This window comes from Merops nubicus, unplaced genomic scaffold, assembly GCF_000691845.1.
Source record: "Merops nubicus isolate BGI_N331 unplaced genomic scaffold, ASM69184v1 scaffold1300, whole genome shotgun sequence".
Taxonomy (NCBI): Eukaryota; Metazoa; Chordata; class Aves; order Coraciiformes; family Meropidae; genus Merops; species Merops nubicus.
This window is the reverse complement of record NW_008580730.1, coordinates 1-16,481: the sequence shown is the minus strand read 5'-3', so window position 1 is coordinate 16,481 and position 16,481 is coordinate 1. Positions and strand designations below refer to the sequence as shown.

Below are 16,481 nucleotides of genomic sequence, written 5' to 3'. Positions count from 1 at the left end.
GAAACGACTAGGTGGTTTTTAGTAAGAGGAACTTTTACAGAGAAAGTACCATAGGGGACAAAAAAGAAAGCGCATCACAGTTTAACAAATATTGGCACACAAGGTGCACATGAAAGCTTTCAGGTACCATGTGCACACACAACTCCACCTCAATTTGCTGAAAAAGTCCTAGTACTCTGAAGCCACTCTGCCTTCTTTTTCTTCTCCTCCTCACTTTTCTTCATATACTTCCCTACCAGCAAAATTTTAACAGTCCACTTGTTAGCACATGCAAGGCCATACAACCAATTTTGCATAACATGAACATAAAATAGGATAAAGGTGGGTGTATCACAAGTTAGACTATGATAGAGTGATTCAATTTTATCCATTGAAAGCATGTATTCTTTTCTAGAGGTAAAGAAACTACAACCATCCGTTGGTTTTACCAGTCTGGACTTTGTCAGACTAAATGCCTTCAGTAAGGCATCTGATGCCTTAAGAAAGTACTGCAACAAGGGCGTAACAGAAACAGGATATTCAACAACAGAAAGGACAAAGTCATAGACTAATGGAAAAATCATGCATAGGAATGTGCATGTAGCATATACTGTAACATACATGTGCTTTGTGTATCTACTATGCATGTCTGCATGTACTATAATGTGCAGGTACTATACAGTAGGAAGCCATTAGATGGAAATTACCCAGAAGAAGAGGCCAAAGTTTCCTAAAGTGAAAATAACTGCAGCTAAGAAAAAGCTGGATGCAATCACACAACTGTGTGAGGAAGTAGTTTCTAGCACAGAGGAACAAACATTAAGATTACATGACACACTGCTATGACATTCTTGGCATTACTACACACAGTTTCAATCATATTCAAAAACATTTTCATAGGGAATTACAAAACATTTTTTAATCTTCTAAAACTAAGGTGGAGAAGCAGCCATATTCTCTTTAACTATCCAGAGGTGACAGACATCACAAAATCAAAACCACTTCATTAGAAAGGTTACCACAAGGAAAGGTGAAAACTTGACATTGAAAGAAGATTCCTCACCAATAAGGAAGAAACAGAAGTTCTGGAGGAGTTTCACATAATAGTGAGAATGAGGGGATAAAAGTTTTCAAAAGAATTACTTCTGTGATAATTGAAAACAGAACTCAAGGGTGGTTTCTGAAGTTCCAACTAACCCTATATAGATCTGAGAACACATTGTTTACAGACAACAGCTATGGGTAAAGATTTCAGACCAAAGCATGCTTCTTTAACTGGTTTCAGGTTTAAATTGTTTAATTTCCTTTGGTAGTAGACAATGTTAGAGAACTCTGCAAGTAACACCTCTCGCCACAGATCTATCACTGTTGTACTTTCCAAAGTAAAACATTTTCATTTATACTTTCAAATAGCAACAAGTAGCATAATTCTGAGTATTTACATCTGCCCTTAATAACATGTGTTTACAATGGATTTTTTTTTTTTTTTTTTAAGAGTTTGGTACACATGGTAGCAGATAAGTCAAACTACAGCTGTTAATTTCAAGTTTGCAAAAAAAGAATTATTGTTTTTCCTATTCTGTTGTTTGCCAGAACTCCCTTCCTCCTACCTACCCAACTCTTGCCTTCTTGCCTTGGATTTTTAACCTGAATCCTGCAACCACTCTACACCCATCCCCTACCTCCCTATACCTGTTCTAGTACCCATACCTTTGTATAATTAATCTTGTAATTTGACTGGGGGCCTGAAAGCATCAGGACAGAGTAAGCATTCTTCATCAAGGTCCTGTCTCTTTCTTGAAACACATTACCTTTAAATGTTTTCTTATTCTAGGCCTGCCTTTGAAACACTTTCCAGAACCTCCAAAAAGAAAATAAATACCACTTTAAGAAACTTTCATCTGGTTTAACTTCAGAGTAATTGTCATAAATAGAGGAAAAAGTCAGAGGAAAAAGTCAAACCTAAAAAAAAAAAAAAAAAAAAAACACAAACCAAAGCAACCCCCCCCCCCCCAATATTTTTTTTTAAAATTCCAAATATAAAAATCTGCATAAGCAAATTGTGCCTCTAGATGAACTCTGCTTTGTGTAACTGAAAACTGAAGTGCAAGATCCACAAACAACTGTGCATAGAAGCTTTCTGCAATACCATATAAAAAACCCACCCCAAAACACATTACCTCAAACCAAAGACACAAGGTGTATCAAGAATGTTACATCCTATTTGGGCTTTAAAAAGCAGTAGTATACTACAAAGATGACTTAAAAAAAAAAAAATTTAAAAATAAATCAAGTTGTAGTATTTGAAGTCTGACATCCTGTCTCTCTCAAATGTTGAGTTTTTCCAAACAAATTAGTTTTGTTCATAAGATTACCATATTTCAGAACCACTATTATTTTAGCAAGAATAGTTACATATTTATCTTACGTTCCCTTTACATACAGCTGAACGATTAACAGAAATTATCAGTAAGAGCTTTAAGAAATATTCAGATAGGAGTATAAGTTTTATGTATCTTTTTCACATTTAAGTGGTTAAAATTCTCAAAAAAAGCAGCAAGTAGTATGTAAATAGTGGTGCACTAACATGCCTCACATGGAATAAATAACACACAACATAGAAAAGGTAATTGGAATAATTTTTGATTTTTGTAATTAAAGACTGCTGGCTGCTCATCTGAAACACTATAGAAAAACATGGTAAGTTCCAAAACGAATAAAACTACATCTCTTGGGGAAAAAAAAAAAAAAATCAACAGTTAAAAAAAACAGGAGTATGTTACAAACTGGAATGATTCAGCACATGAGCTGGAACTACTCTCACTTCAACAGAATGCAAGTCAACACACAGAGAAGTCAATACTTTTAAAAGCACTAAGCACTCAACATTCTTAGGCATTTTGGACACTTGCAAACATTTTAGCTACCAACTTAAATTTCCTTTCTCCATAATTTTAGCTATGAAGTTACATTTGCTTTCTCCATCATTACAATAATTTTTACTTTTGCTATTAAAACTTTTCTCTGAAAAATTTGAAAGCATCAGCCCTGGACCACAACTTGCACGTAAAACCTAAAATAAAAAGCAACAAAACCAAGTATGTTAAAGAAAACTTGGAATAACTTTTGTGCTCTTGAAGATTCCCAACTGTTACAAACATTTAGAACAGACTGAAACTTGCAATTCATGCTGCCTCTCAACAGGCCCAAGCCAAAAGTGAATGCTTTGGTAAAAATATCAGGGGGTTTCCTGATAACACGTGTCAGGAATAAAAGACCCCACTATACTAGGTCTACACAGTTAAATATAAATCCTCCTCAGAGGGACCTTCTGTCAGTGCAACACAGCTGAGACAGTGGGAATATTATGAATACTGCATTTCAATTTCTATGTAGCAAGATTGCTTCAATCAAAAGTATATAAATTATTGTTTTTAAAAACATTCACATTTTCCAAAAAGAACTTCAAAGTATTTTTAACCATATGATTTTATACCCATAAGACATCATTATCTATGCTTATGAGTAAGCCTTGAGAAAATTTAGTGCCCTTTAAATCATTCATGTGTAATTCAAATCACAGCTGCATACCAGGAAGTGTAATTCAGAATTTAATCCATTAGTAAAATTTAACCATGCTGTACTTCAACAAAACTTACTGCTAAGTGCTATTCAAGCACTGTCAGATTTAAGCTAACAGGGGCTTCTATAAAATGCTACAAAATAGAAAAAGTTTTACTTCTTTTGAGACAAGAAAGAAAATACCTAACTGACCAGGAACACTCCTGATAGAATGTGAAAGAAAGACAATATGCAAGACAATGATTGCTAGCCTAAAATTAAAATCTAAACTATAAACATACATCCAGAACCTACACCACAACACTACATTGATCAAAATGAAGCACATTTTTCAAGAAGAATGTCACATTATTACTTCGAAACCCACACTGGGCAGGCATTTTGTTCCCTTTACTGTGTTTGAATAGAGAATTCTGCAGGTAGCACAGCTTTCAACTTGATTACTTGCCTGCCCACACTAGGAAAATGGAGCAGTCAGTAAAACCACTATATAAAGTTTCATTTTCATGCTCCTGTTTTAGAGTTCCAGGTAGATAATTGAGAACGAAAAAGAAACCACTCCTTTCATTCACCAGCCCTAAACTTCATTCCAACAGCCAGAACTGCAAGAACTGAAAGAACCAGTTCTACACAAGAACTTGTAAAGCAGTTGTGTTTTGGTTGTTCTGTTTTACTAAATATGTTAACAAAAAAGGATCTGTGGACCAAATTCTGCCTTCATTTGCTCACAGGGAAGGGAGACTGCACACGTACCCGCACATGTCAAAAGAACTGAACCGTACTGAACAGCGGATTAGATAGACAAACCATCTCCTTCCCTCAGGTTTGCCAGTTCCAAGCAAGTTACACAGAAACCTGGACAAAAATCAAACCACCCTACACGAAAATTTTAAAGCATTCATTTCAATATAGGGTGCAACACTTGCATATTTTGACTCTTCCCTTCTTACAACACACCGGAAGTTGTAAACAAAATTTAAATGAGTGGACTTACCTTCTTATCTTCTTTGACTTTTTGAGTTTTCTTTCTCATTTTTTTGTCATCCAGTTCTTGATCTGATGTAATAGCAGGGTTATCTATGCCACCCTTCCACGTTTCAACAGGTGAAAGAAGTGGGTCTTCCTCACTTCCACGATGTCTGCCTTTTCTTTTAGTTTTAGAGGTGGTAAAAGCTTCATCATCACTGGCATCCGAGTGTGTTCTCCTATAGTAAGACTTTGCTTTGCTGAACAGAGTCTTAGATTTATATTTGTATTTTGACGGCCTTCTCTCCCCGTGACTTTTGGACATTCTATCAGTAAACCCATTTTCTTCCTCGCCTTGGGTATTTATCACAACTGAGTTTCGAACTTTAATAATACGATTCTGACTGTCCTCTGGAACCGCATAGATATCATCTGCAAAGCCCTTGTGTTTGAAAATAGTGTCAAGAGGTTCAGCATAGTTGTCAGATTGGTCTACATCTTCCGGTGGTGCCACAGGCACTCGTGAAGGTTGTTTCCTAGGGTTTTTGCCAATACCTGCCTCAATTGTTTTCAGGAGGTTAGGATCCAGCTTCTTCACATTTGCTCTTGGAACAAGTGGTTTCGGTTTTATTGGAGGAGGCACTTTATGGTTGCGTTCATGGTCATGACAGTTGAGTGGTGTACTGTGAATAGGATACTCATTTCCTTCCAAATCCAGTCGGTACTTTGAACGGTCACTAGGCGCTGGGAGTAACCTGACATCATCACCAATTGGACTGTAAGGTGGCGGCCCTTCAGTATCATCTTCTGAATCTGGATAATTATAGTCAAGAGAACTTCCTCTGGGAGATCTTGGGAAAACATCTTCACTTGTATGAGTTGTTTCCCGTGTGCTGTCTGACATATAAGAACTTTCAATCATGCTTTTCTTCTCTAACACGTCACTGAAGAACAATGTGAAAACCTCAGTTTGACGATGATACTGAGATAATGAATATAAAGCTGTAAACTTAGCAGTAATCTCCGTCGCTATGTGTTCTCCTTCAGTCATGAGTTCCTTGATTGCTTCATTCTCAAAGAAGTCTGCCTGGCTGTCAGTAACAGCCACTAACTGGACAGGAATCGTATCCTGAACTTCAGACAGAAATGCCCGAAGCATTCCCATGGACGCCTTCCGCTTTGCAGAGTAGACCAGTATATATCCATGAACAAGTTCGTCTTTCCTCACACCAATGGAAGAATGATATGATAATATTGTTATTTGTATTCGACGTCTCTTTTCACCTATTATTTTATCAAGCATCAAAGAATTATTTTGGCCAGCCTGAGCAGCACTACAGGAGTGAGAGTCAAGGAAGGGTGAAAGAATAAGATCCACACTAAACGGATCACCACACATGGCACACATGACGATTCTTAAGTCAGCTTCTGACAGATCTTTAATGGTGGGAACTGGACTTACAACATCAAAGTTGTGTTTAACTGCTTCCAGTACTCCCCTCAGGGCTTGTTTTATTTGGGTCTCATTAAATTTGCGTGGATATGTACCAGCAGGCACATCTACAAATGGACACTGTAATTTGTTGGCCAATTGCTGTCCCTGGTGTCTCAGAATAGGCAGATTCTTGCTAACACTGTCCCTCTGGTTAGCCAGTATTAACGTAAATGGAAGATTAGCCATGTATTTGTCTCTCCTTATCTGAGATGCTTCAGCCCTTATTTTTGCAATGCACTCCCCAATAAAATTCAGTGATTCAATAGAGTTAAACACACAGAAACAACCATGTGGTTTGAAGGTTGAGGTCCAAAACTGAGTCAACAGGTATGGGGATTTTGCATCAACTGGTCTAAGATCTAGTTCATAGATTTTCCCATCTAGTGCATATTCATCATCAGTGGATTGTGTCCGAATTTCATTTGCCAATTCTTGTGCGAGGCCATCTTTGCCCAAAATGAAAAGATTGACTTTATCAATATTGGCACTATCATGGTACAAATTTGAGCGGCCATGGTCCAGTTGCAGAAGGCTGTTGGCAAGTAACTGCTCTACTTTAATGTCCGTGCAATTTTGGCCACTAAGACAAGTTTCTTTAGTTGGGTGATAAACAAATCCTATGTGTTTAAGCAGAAGAGACTCTCTATCAGGTGCAAGTTTCTGTAAAGCTTTGTATCTAGGTTCTTCACTCAGAACTGCATGGATTTCACTCATTTTATCAGAACTTGGTGTTGCATTAAGATCCAGGTCATAAAACAGCTCTGAATGTTCAAAAAGCATTTCCTGAAATTCCTCTTTGGCTTTTTCAACTATCTCCCTCTGATGCCTGCCATACACTTCCTTACTATCAGCATCAGTGATATATTTGAACGCTTCGTCGTCCACCACAAAACATATAACTTCTTCCCACGGCTGGCCGGGTGAAATGAACTGGATTTTATCAAGAGTTTTTTTGAATTTCTCCTTCATTTCAACCCTCCTTTTTTCGGATATAAGATGCTGCACATGGTTTTGATAAACTTTTTCTGCTTCTAGAGTAGTGAGAAGGTCAAATGGAATCCTTCTGTCATTCACTTTATCTATATGGTCAGTTTCATCCCAGGGTGTTTTTTCAAGCACTACAAAACAGGACTGGAAGTCAGGCCTTTTCTCCATTAACTTCAAGGCCTCTGCCCAGGTCAAGTGTTCAACCTCATCAAGGTTTGACAGAAGAGTATTAAGAGCTCTTGGCAATGCGTTAATGTATTCTTCTTTTCTTTTTCTAATATGTTCCTGTTTAAGCTGCTCTATGTGTTTTGAGAAGGTATTTCTGGCCTTTTTTGTTCCTTCCAAATTTATGTACTCTTCATAATCAGGGTGGTTTTTCAGTTTATTACTAACGGTTTTCCAAGTTGCATGATAGTCTCTCACAGTTTGGACAAGTTTTTCAAACTTGTCTGTTGCAGTAACAACTAGTTGTCTTTGAGTTTTGTAGGCATCCAGATAGGGGATTATTTTAGGTTTACCACGAGTTTTATCCATCATTTGTACCAATGCAGTAAAACATGTTTCAACATTGACATTGAATCTTGCCGATGTTTCCACCACCACGAGGTTCTTCTTATTTGAAGCAAATGCCTGAACCTCTCGCAGGTAATGATCCACACATTCATCACATTTCGTTGCTGCTATTATTATGGGTTTTTTAGATTTTGAGAGCTGGATATAGAGATTATTCACAAATTTAAGTTGATCATCAAACTTCCTATTGCATCCTTGGCTTACGTCAATGCACAATAAAAACCCATCTATGCTTAATTTCCCTTCAGGCATTTGTTTTTGCTCAAAGTCTTGCTCCAAGCCAAGCTGATCTGTGCAAATGTACATTAGTTTTTCTGCTGACTGCAGTTTGGAGGCAGCTGCACGTTTTATATATGGTTGTAAATTCGTACTCCGATGAGGCAGGAACGTCTGATCATCAATGAACTCAGTCTGTTCAATTACATGGATTCTGCACTCAATTCCATCCTCACCGCTTTGCGTTACGTCACCCCAGTACAGAAAGTGATCATTGTTAACAACTCTTCCTCCAAAGTCAATTGTGCTAAGCACAGAGGTATGCTCAGGATAATATTCATCTGCTTTTGAACGAACGAATCTATTGCACAAACACGACTTTCCAACTCCACAATTACCTTTATCCTTTTCAGTTCCAGACAGTCCAACAACACTAACAGCATAAGATGGGGGACGTGGCTCTTTGTTTTTTGCCATCATAACTTTCCTCTCATCCTTTCGCGATATCAAGGTAACTGTATGTGGTTTTCATTCTGGAGAGGTTCCTACAAATTTGAGTTGTATATCCAGGGTTCCAGAAATAGCTTTCAGTTGTTCCTGCTTCAGCTTGTCATTGAGAATGCCTCAAATAACCAGGATGAGAAGGATCATCTTCCTAAAGAAAACAAAAAGGGGGGAAAAAAACATGAAAGACTGAATGTATTTCTTTCTAATATTCATTAGAGAGCAGAGATTTTTAAAAAGCACTTTTGCTTGCTCATCTTGGAATTGTTTTCCAGGTATATAGAAAATTTTAAAACGACTTTAAATGAGATTTTAATCTCACAATTCATTCATGTTAATGCTGTTTATAAGTGTTAAAATAAACATGTTTTAGGCACAGTTTAATAACAGTTCATCACCTGTTTTGATAGGTGACCAGCATACTTCTAAGAAGAAAAACCCACACCCAAAATCCCAAATTACAGTTTTGCTTCATAGCTATGGGTACTAGGTACTAGAAAGTACTATCCACTACAACAATACAACAGAAAAACTCTAAATCCAACCCAATATTCATATACAGGTACTTCTATTCATGCTCATACACAGGTAAACATGCTCTCTAGTGGAAGTAAGTAACACTACTTTTGTGTGCACTTGTAGGTTTGGTTTTAGGTTTCAGTAAAGTTATTTTTAAACTAAGAAGCTGCAAAACCAGAAAGTTGACAATGTGGCTCAGCCGCTACCTATCTGCAGAAGTAAACTGCTTCACTTGTACACTAACAGTAAACTGCTTTAAGAAGAAATTTCTAACCTGAAGTCTACTGTATATAGTGTGTGAAAATACAATACTTATACTTTCCTGTCATTTTCTCTAAAAAAAAAAAAAAAAAAAAAAAAAAAAAAAAAAAAACAGAAACAAACAATTTTAATATCTGGAAGGAGAAACTACTCCATCTACACTCAAACTTCCACAGAATTATTACAAGTCTCCAGCTTTACTGAAGCTATCATCAAGTATAATAATTACCACTAACTTCAGTTACTAATCAGAAGACTTTGCTTGCACAGAGGCATACTGCAAATGCAAAGATATTTACTGTTTCAGAAACAGTTACAGTATGATAAAAACAAACAAATGGCTGAATGACTGGGCCCAGCAGGCTGTGGTCAGTGTCATGGAATCTAGTTGGGGGACAGTAACTAGTAGTCTACTCCAGGGGCCATTACTGGGTCAAATACTGTTCAACAACTTCACTAAGCACTTGGATGACAGGACAGAGTGTACCCTCAGCAGGTTTGCTGATGACAAAATTGGGAGGAGAAGTTAATACAGCAGAAGAGCTGTGCTGCCAGTCATGGAGATATTTTGATAAAAATACTTCTCATTTTCTTGGTAAAAAGAAAGCTACCACATGGTGCTATGAAAGCTAGCCTACTGTACCTAACATATTTGGTTTTACATTTGTGGAGCAAAAAATAACAAATATATGTAAACAGACCTGTAAACAGCCCTTAGACAAAGGAAAAAGTATAATAAGCACCAGTACTGAAATTTTAGTCTCAGTATCTCAGCTTCATTTGTTATGTATTTCAGCATTCCTAGCATGTTTGTTCAAAATCATACTGCAGTACCTTCCTTTAGTTTAAAAAACAAAAGTGTGTAGGAATTTTCACCCTAAAAGTTCTCAAAACCTGCTTTACTATTTGTAAAACTACTTAATGACTGGTAAAATATCCAAGTTCAAAGACATGCAACAGTAAAAAAGCATTTGTATCACAAAGAGTTGCAATAGAAGATAAAAATATCAAAAACTTTAATGTCTGATATAGAATCAATGCCTGGCTAGCAGAGCTTTCCAACCTACTAATGTCTACAAATAGAAAACTGACATTCCGATCAGACACATAGTATTTACACCATAATATTTGTAATGAAATTCATTTACCCAAATATAAAATGAAACCCAGATATATAAACCCAGCTTTCAGTTATAGGAATCAGTCAAGGAAAGTACCTATTTTTTATAACAAAAACATCAATTTCATTACAAAACAAAGAGGAAAGTAAACTCTGTTTAATTTTTGTACCTGAGTGGTTTTGTATTTCAAGAACCTAAACTTCTATACTGTGTTTCAGGAATTATTTTTCTTCTTGCGTTTCAATAAGTTTACTCAAAGACACATTCAAAAAGATAATTTGTATTTTAAATTTTGGGGTTTAATAACAAAAACTAGAGTGGAAACAGTAAAATACAGAATTTAGAGCTAATAGAAAATGGCTCTGGGAATAAAAACACTTAACAGAAGTAAATCCTTCACAAGCAGTGTTTATATTACTACAAATAAACCCAGTGTTTTCTTTCTAAAGCAAAGCTTATCACAGCAGCATCATTCAGACTATTAGAATGAGAAGTTTAGTCAGCACTTCCACTATAAAATGTTTTCTGTTCACCACAGCACAATACAGACTTGACGTGGATGAAACTAGAACACAAAAATCTTCATCCATGGGATTATTTCTTTAATCAAGAAAGACACTGTCAACTTGCAACTAGTTTACAAGAAACAATCAATACTTTCAGATACTCTGTGTTCTTATGTAGCAAAGGTTCTTCCTCCCCAGCAATAAAGGTTTTGTCTAATCGATACATTTTTAAGTACGAACCTGCAAAGAGTAAGGGGAAATGGGATACTGACAAAGGGAAAACAAACAGTCTCTCACAAAATTTCTGACATGGAAGATTTTCACTGGAGTGGGAGTTGAATCATTAAAGATAGCTAAAAATAGTGTGGTTCTTTTCACTTTTTATAGTTTCTACCCTGCGCTGACTTTACAAAGCGAAGTCACAGTATGAAATCTATGTTCATTTAGTAATAAACCCAGTTTTACCTGGCTTCACATTCAATAAGTACTCCTAAATAAGCTGCTCCCAAATGGAAGACTTTTTTTTTTTGTATACTACTAATTTAAAGGTCCTTTATAGTTTTTTACTGTTTTAAAATATACACACTTGAATTCCACGGTAAGTTAGTTCAATTATCTTACTTCAGTTTGCCTAATTCTGTTACAACACATCCAATTCATCGCCTTTCCCTCTTCACCTTTGTTACAGATTCAAAGGTGAGGTTGCTTGATTTCTCTGATTAATTTCAGTCTTCAAATTGACAATAATATAGCATTTCTATGTTTAAATAGAAAAACGCTGAAGAACTATGGAAGACACAAAATGTATGACATCACTGCATGAAGAATCTGACCTTCTACAGTCATACCATAGGACCTTGTCTCTACAGGCTTCTAGATTTCCAAACGTAGTTATGAAGAACATAAGATGCATCATCTTGTACTTATTCACCCACCTCCCCCCTCAAACAAAAGATTATGAAGACCTAAAGCCCAAACTTACCGTTAGGAAAACAAGGTGCAAAGCAAGATGATTACCCTGCTGTGTTCCTCCTGCAGTAATGTCACACATTTAAACAGTGTCCTTCAGTAAGTCCTTCCCTGAGGGATCTGAAAAGGCAAAGAAAGATTCGTTAATAATTTCAAAATTACAAAAGCAGAAGCAGCAATCAGAGAAGGTACAACACTTCACCTATGCATGAGGATTGTTTTCCTCATTTTAAACCCATAAACAAAACTCAGGGCTCAAGCTGGTCTTCGTCTAAACTTAGCAGCTTTCAACCCTGTAAGCACAGGTACTAATACCTGGGACAGAGAGGGCACAATTCTTCTGAAGTGACTGTGATGCCATAAGCTCAACTTTGTATTTCAGGTTGCAGAAGCTGCTGCTGAAAAAAATACCATTTTTCTGATAACACAAAATGTGAGATCCAAAAAATTAAAAAATACTCACTAAATGCTTATAGAAGAATCTAAAACATCTAGGACATAGTCTTGCAAGATAAAGTCGGTATAGTCAGTAAGTACAAAACAAAATGAATGTACATCTAGATACGGATTATTACTAGGATAAAAGTAGAGTCTACCTCAAAACCCTTTTACCTGTAGAACAGCATTTCTAAATTAAAAGGCCTCACAGACTGTGACGAATAAAAAACTGAAAGTGTAATTATATTTGAAGACTGAATTCTCAACTAGAACACAGCTTACTAGCATAGCCTTGATAAGTGTTGATTTTACTGCAGGGATGCTGCTACAAAGTAACCAAACGTTGAACTCTCTTGCACAGACCTTCCTCAAGTTTGCATCCACACAAAACCCTGACTTTGAGCACCAGGCAAGTGATGCACCTATTACAATGCACACGAGGAAAGGATCTTAAGGCACTTGCACTGATCATGAAGTAAGCCACTTTTAACTAAGGAAAGGTGTCATTTTTAAGCAATATTCAGCACCCTGATGTATACATGCTAAGCTTAACATCAAGAAGGCATGGCAGAGATTTTCTTTGTTTTGTCACTTACAATTAAATTATTAGTATATAATTATATATTGGGAATAATACAGCTACCTGAAAAAAAGTCTACACTTTGAGTAAACTCTTTTTTTTGGACAAAAAAGGTTCAACAATAGTGACAGGCAACCTACTGACATCACAACAATACCGCAATTCTCAACTTGTGGTACCAAACAACACCAAAATCGTGAGGCTACAGGCTGTCAGGCCTGCACTAAGCCTGGCCTAACTGCAGAGACAGACTCTGGAGATAAGTCACACTCCCTGCCCTCAGCTTCTAGCTGTGGGACTTCTCTATGTCTATAGCTAGGTGAGCAGAGTAGATAGTCACGCATGAAGAAAAAGACTGTGGGACTCTCAAGAGCATCAGGAGGAGCAGAGAAAAGTGTCTCTGCCTGCAAGAATGCATCTGCGGCTTTGGGGCACCAGCCATGTGGCAATGTCCACTGCCATAAGCAAAAGCTCAAAGACAGGCCAGCACAAGGTCAGCCAGAAGAATTAAGAAGCCAGAAGAATTAAGAAGCCAGAAGAAGCCTTATTTTCAAACACATGAAACGAATTCTAAACATTAGCCTAAAATGCCACCTAATTAGGAACTAATAAACACTAAAATAGTTAATCACCTATCGTTATTTAGCAATTGTGACTGCACAGGAAGTTGTAGATGGGTCCATAGCCAAGAAAAATCACTTAAGTAAATACTCTGAGTATTTCTGAATACACTCCAAAACTGCTTTCTGAACCTTTATGAAACATTTACCCAACCCGGCTGAAGGAGAAATGTTGTCTGAAAGACGCTACAGAATTGCTGATGACCAACAACTATTTAAGCAGCTAGAAACAATGCTAACAGGGAAAGTAGGAATGCTTTCCCACAGTCCTTTACTCACTCCCTAATGTTGTCTAGCTTCAACAGTTTATGGGCCAGTATTCTTCAGGGTGAAGTTTCAATCACCATAGTCTTGTGATAGTGTTTGCAAGTTACCTTCAGCGAAGCCAAGAAAAGCACACACGGGGGGCAGGGGGGAGAAGGGGGTAGGCCATCACAGTCCAGCCTGCTTTGCAGGGCATATGAATACAGCAGCAGAAAGTGACTGTGACCTCTACAGCAGATCACAAAGTAAATTCAAACATGTTAGGTGTCACTGAAATGGTTTATAGGACAACTTCTCAATGCACTGCACTTTCAAATATCAAAGACCATGATTCCACGGAAGTTACAGCTCTAGATTCAGGTTACTTCTGACAGTAGTTTTGATACCGAGTCATCCCTCACTTCACACTTTCTGAAAACCAAAACTTAGCATTGGAAAATATTTGGTATGGTATCTGAATTCCAAGACCTACCAGCACACCAGTTATTACAGCTCTACCCAGAACGTAACACAGTAGCAATTCAACCATTTTCACTTCAAGAACCAGCAAAAAAAATCCAGCACTGATGCTGTTACTTCTCATTTGGTAATTAGCAAGAGGAACCTTTTTCACTTAAACAAGCATAAGAAATCTTCTCCCTAAAATCCTTTCTAGAAACTAAACCAGATCCAGTATACCAAAGTCACCAACAATTTCAGTTCACCAAAATGCACTGAGGTTCTAGGCACTCAATGGGCCCTGTCCTCTTCACTAACACGCCAATATTCTTGCACTCACAAGTGCTGGCAATCTTAATTAACTGTACTTGAAATTTTATTTATAAGTAAGGGTAAATACAATGCTCCCTTGTAACTTTCTGCATGTACCAGCCAACAGTAGGAAAGAAAGATTCAGATTGCTTATCAGGAAATAGACTCGATCAAGCAGTAGCAAGATAGGAAAGGAGAATGTCCTGAGATGCCTCCGAGAGCAGCGCTCTCACCGAGATGGAATACGGTCCGAGTGGTACAGTGATTAGTCATGCCAGGGGAACGAAGGATGAGAATGGATTACCCCAACCACTGGCCATTTCAGACTCAGTGTGATGGCCAACAACCATCCCTAAAGGAGTTATCTAGCCTAGATAATTCTTTGCATGCAAAAGCAATCAATTTACTAAAAAAAAAAAAAAAGACAGAAAACACCCAGACTGCCCAGCTCCACATTACAATACAAAACTGTGTTTAAATACAGTGACTCAAAGCTCTTATTTCTTAATAAGTTTACTACATTTCTCCTAATAATAAAAACACACTGAAGATGACAAGAGTATTATCCAAAAAAAAAAAAAAATAAAAAAAAAAAATCAAGGGCTAAAATTTACTTCTAAATTCAAAACAAAACATCATTCTTTACCTGGAATCCTAGCATTCCAGGAGGCATCTATTATCGCTGTTGCTGTTCACACAGGAGGCATCTATTATCGCTGTTGCTGTTCTCAAAAAAAAAAAAAAAAAAAAAAAAAACACAAACAAATTATCAGCGCTGCACTAGGCTGAACTTAAGCCTTTCCAGTTACCTATCTACAGATTTCTGAATATCAGAGAGCACTCAATACAGGTTCAAAGCCCATATTTTAACAACAGAGGAAATAGTACAAGTTTACTGCTCATAGAAATGTCTTGGTCCAACACTACCTGATCCAGCTTATTTACAAAGTTTTTCAGGAAGAACACAAAAAAAAAAAAAAATAATGGAGAAATTCTACAAAGGAGATCCAAGAAAACAGAAGCAGATGAGGAAAGAGGGATGAAGGCAAGAACAGAAAAAAGGCTCTAATGCATTTCCCGCAAAAAGAAAAATAAGCATCCCAGCAGCAGCAACTTCAATATATTTCATTAATCCACATATCTGGATCATTTCATGTTATTTTGCTTCATGAGGAACTGCAGTATAGAAAGCAGGACCTGACACTGAGACTTAGTTCAAGCAGTAGTTTGTCGTTTGACCTTGTACATGCCATACGTCTAATTTCTGCCTGTATAAAACGAGGGCACTGGCTATCCACTTTTTTACATTATGAAATGAGCAAGTGAAAAGCCATATGTAAGCAGGAAGTAGTATTCTGCATAATAATTAGCCAACTTAAATTAATGCCAAGGTGCAACAACATACACATTTCAAGAACTGTCCATGCAGGTGTTGGCCTTAATTTTTCAATGTGAACATTCTTCAGTTATGCTTGTATGGCAACTGATGCAGAATTGTAAAAATGCGTGGGAATTGTAACTCAAAGCCAAAGAAACAACCCTAATTTACCACAAAATGCAACATGCAGAACTAGCCAAAAATTAATTAAATCAGCCTCCAATAGGTGTTAGTGACTAGAAAAGCACAGTTAATACTCACATTCAAAATAGCCTCACTACAATTGCTTCATATTTTCCTGCAAGGAATTCTGAACTCATTTTTAAAAAATATTTCATTAAAATCCATAAATATAAGGAAGAGATGCAAGGGTTCAACCAATAACCTGTAAGATGTAAAACCCTTAGAAGTACTTCTTTAAAAAGTACTTTTATGTAGGAAAAAAAAAATAAAAAAATCCCAGCTTACTTGCACTGACCTTTGGGCTAAAAATTCTCAGGAGGGATGAAAAGAAAGAAAGAAAGAAAGAAAAACAAACAAACAAACAAATTAAGGGTTTTGTGCGCCCATTCTATAGAAACAACACAGATGGGGGTGGGGGGGAGAGGAAAGTCCTGATAGTCCCAGCGGAGAATCCCCAGCGTTACTGGGACTACCGGAAACGAAACTCCTCTCCGCTGTGGGTGCGGTGGAGCAGGTAAAGCCAGGGCAGCTCAGCTCGGCTGTCGCGCTCTTTGCTCTGAGCACCGGCCAGGCCGGGCCGGGCCGGGGCT

At 37.3% G+C, this 16,481-nt stretch overlaps 1 protein-coding gene across 1 annotated transcript in view; it reads right to left on the bottom strand.

Moving 5' to 3' along the window:
* The window catches only part of ARHGAP5 (Rho GTPase activating protein 5), a 37,525-nt gene extending 29,195 nt beyond the window's left edge, over nt 1-8,330 (bottom strand). The window contains exon 1 of the mRNA XM_008936380.1: nt 4,556-8,330. Coding sequence (XP_008934628.1) covers nt 4,556-8,278 — 3,723 coding nt within the window. The 5' untranslated portion in view covers nt 8,279-8,330. The remainder of the gene's footprint in view (nt 1-4,555) is intronic.
* Between the last annotated feature and the right edge of the window lie 8,151 nt (nt 8,331-16,481).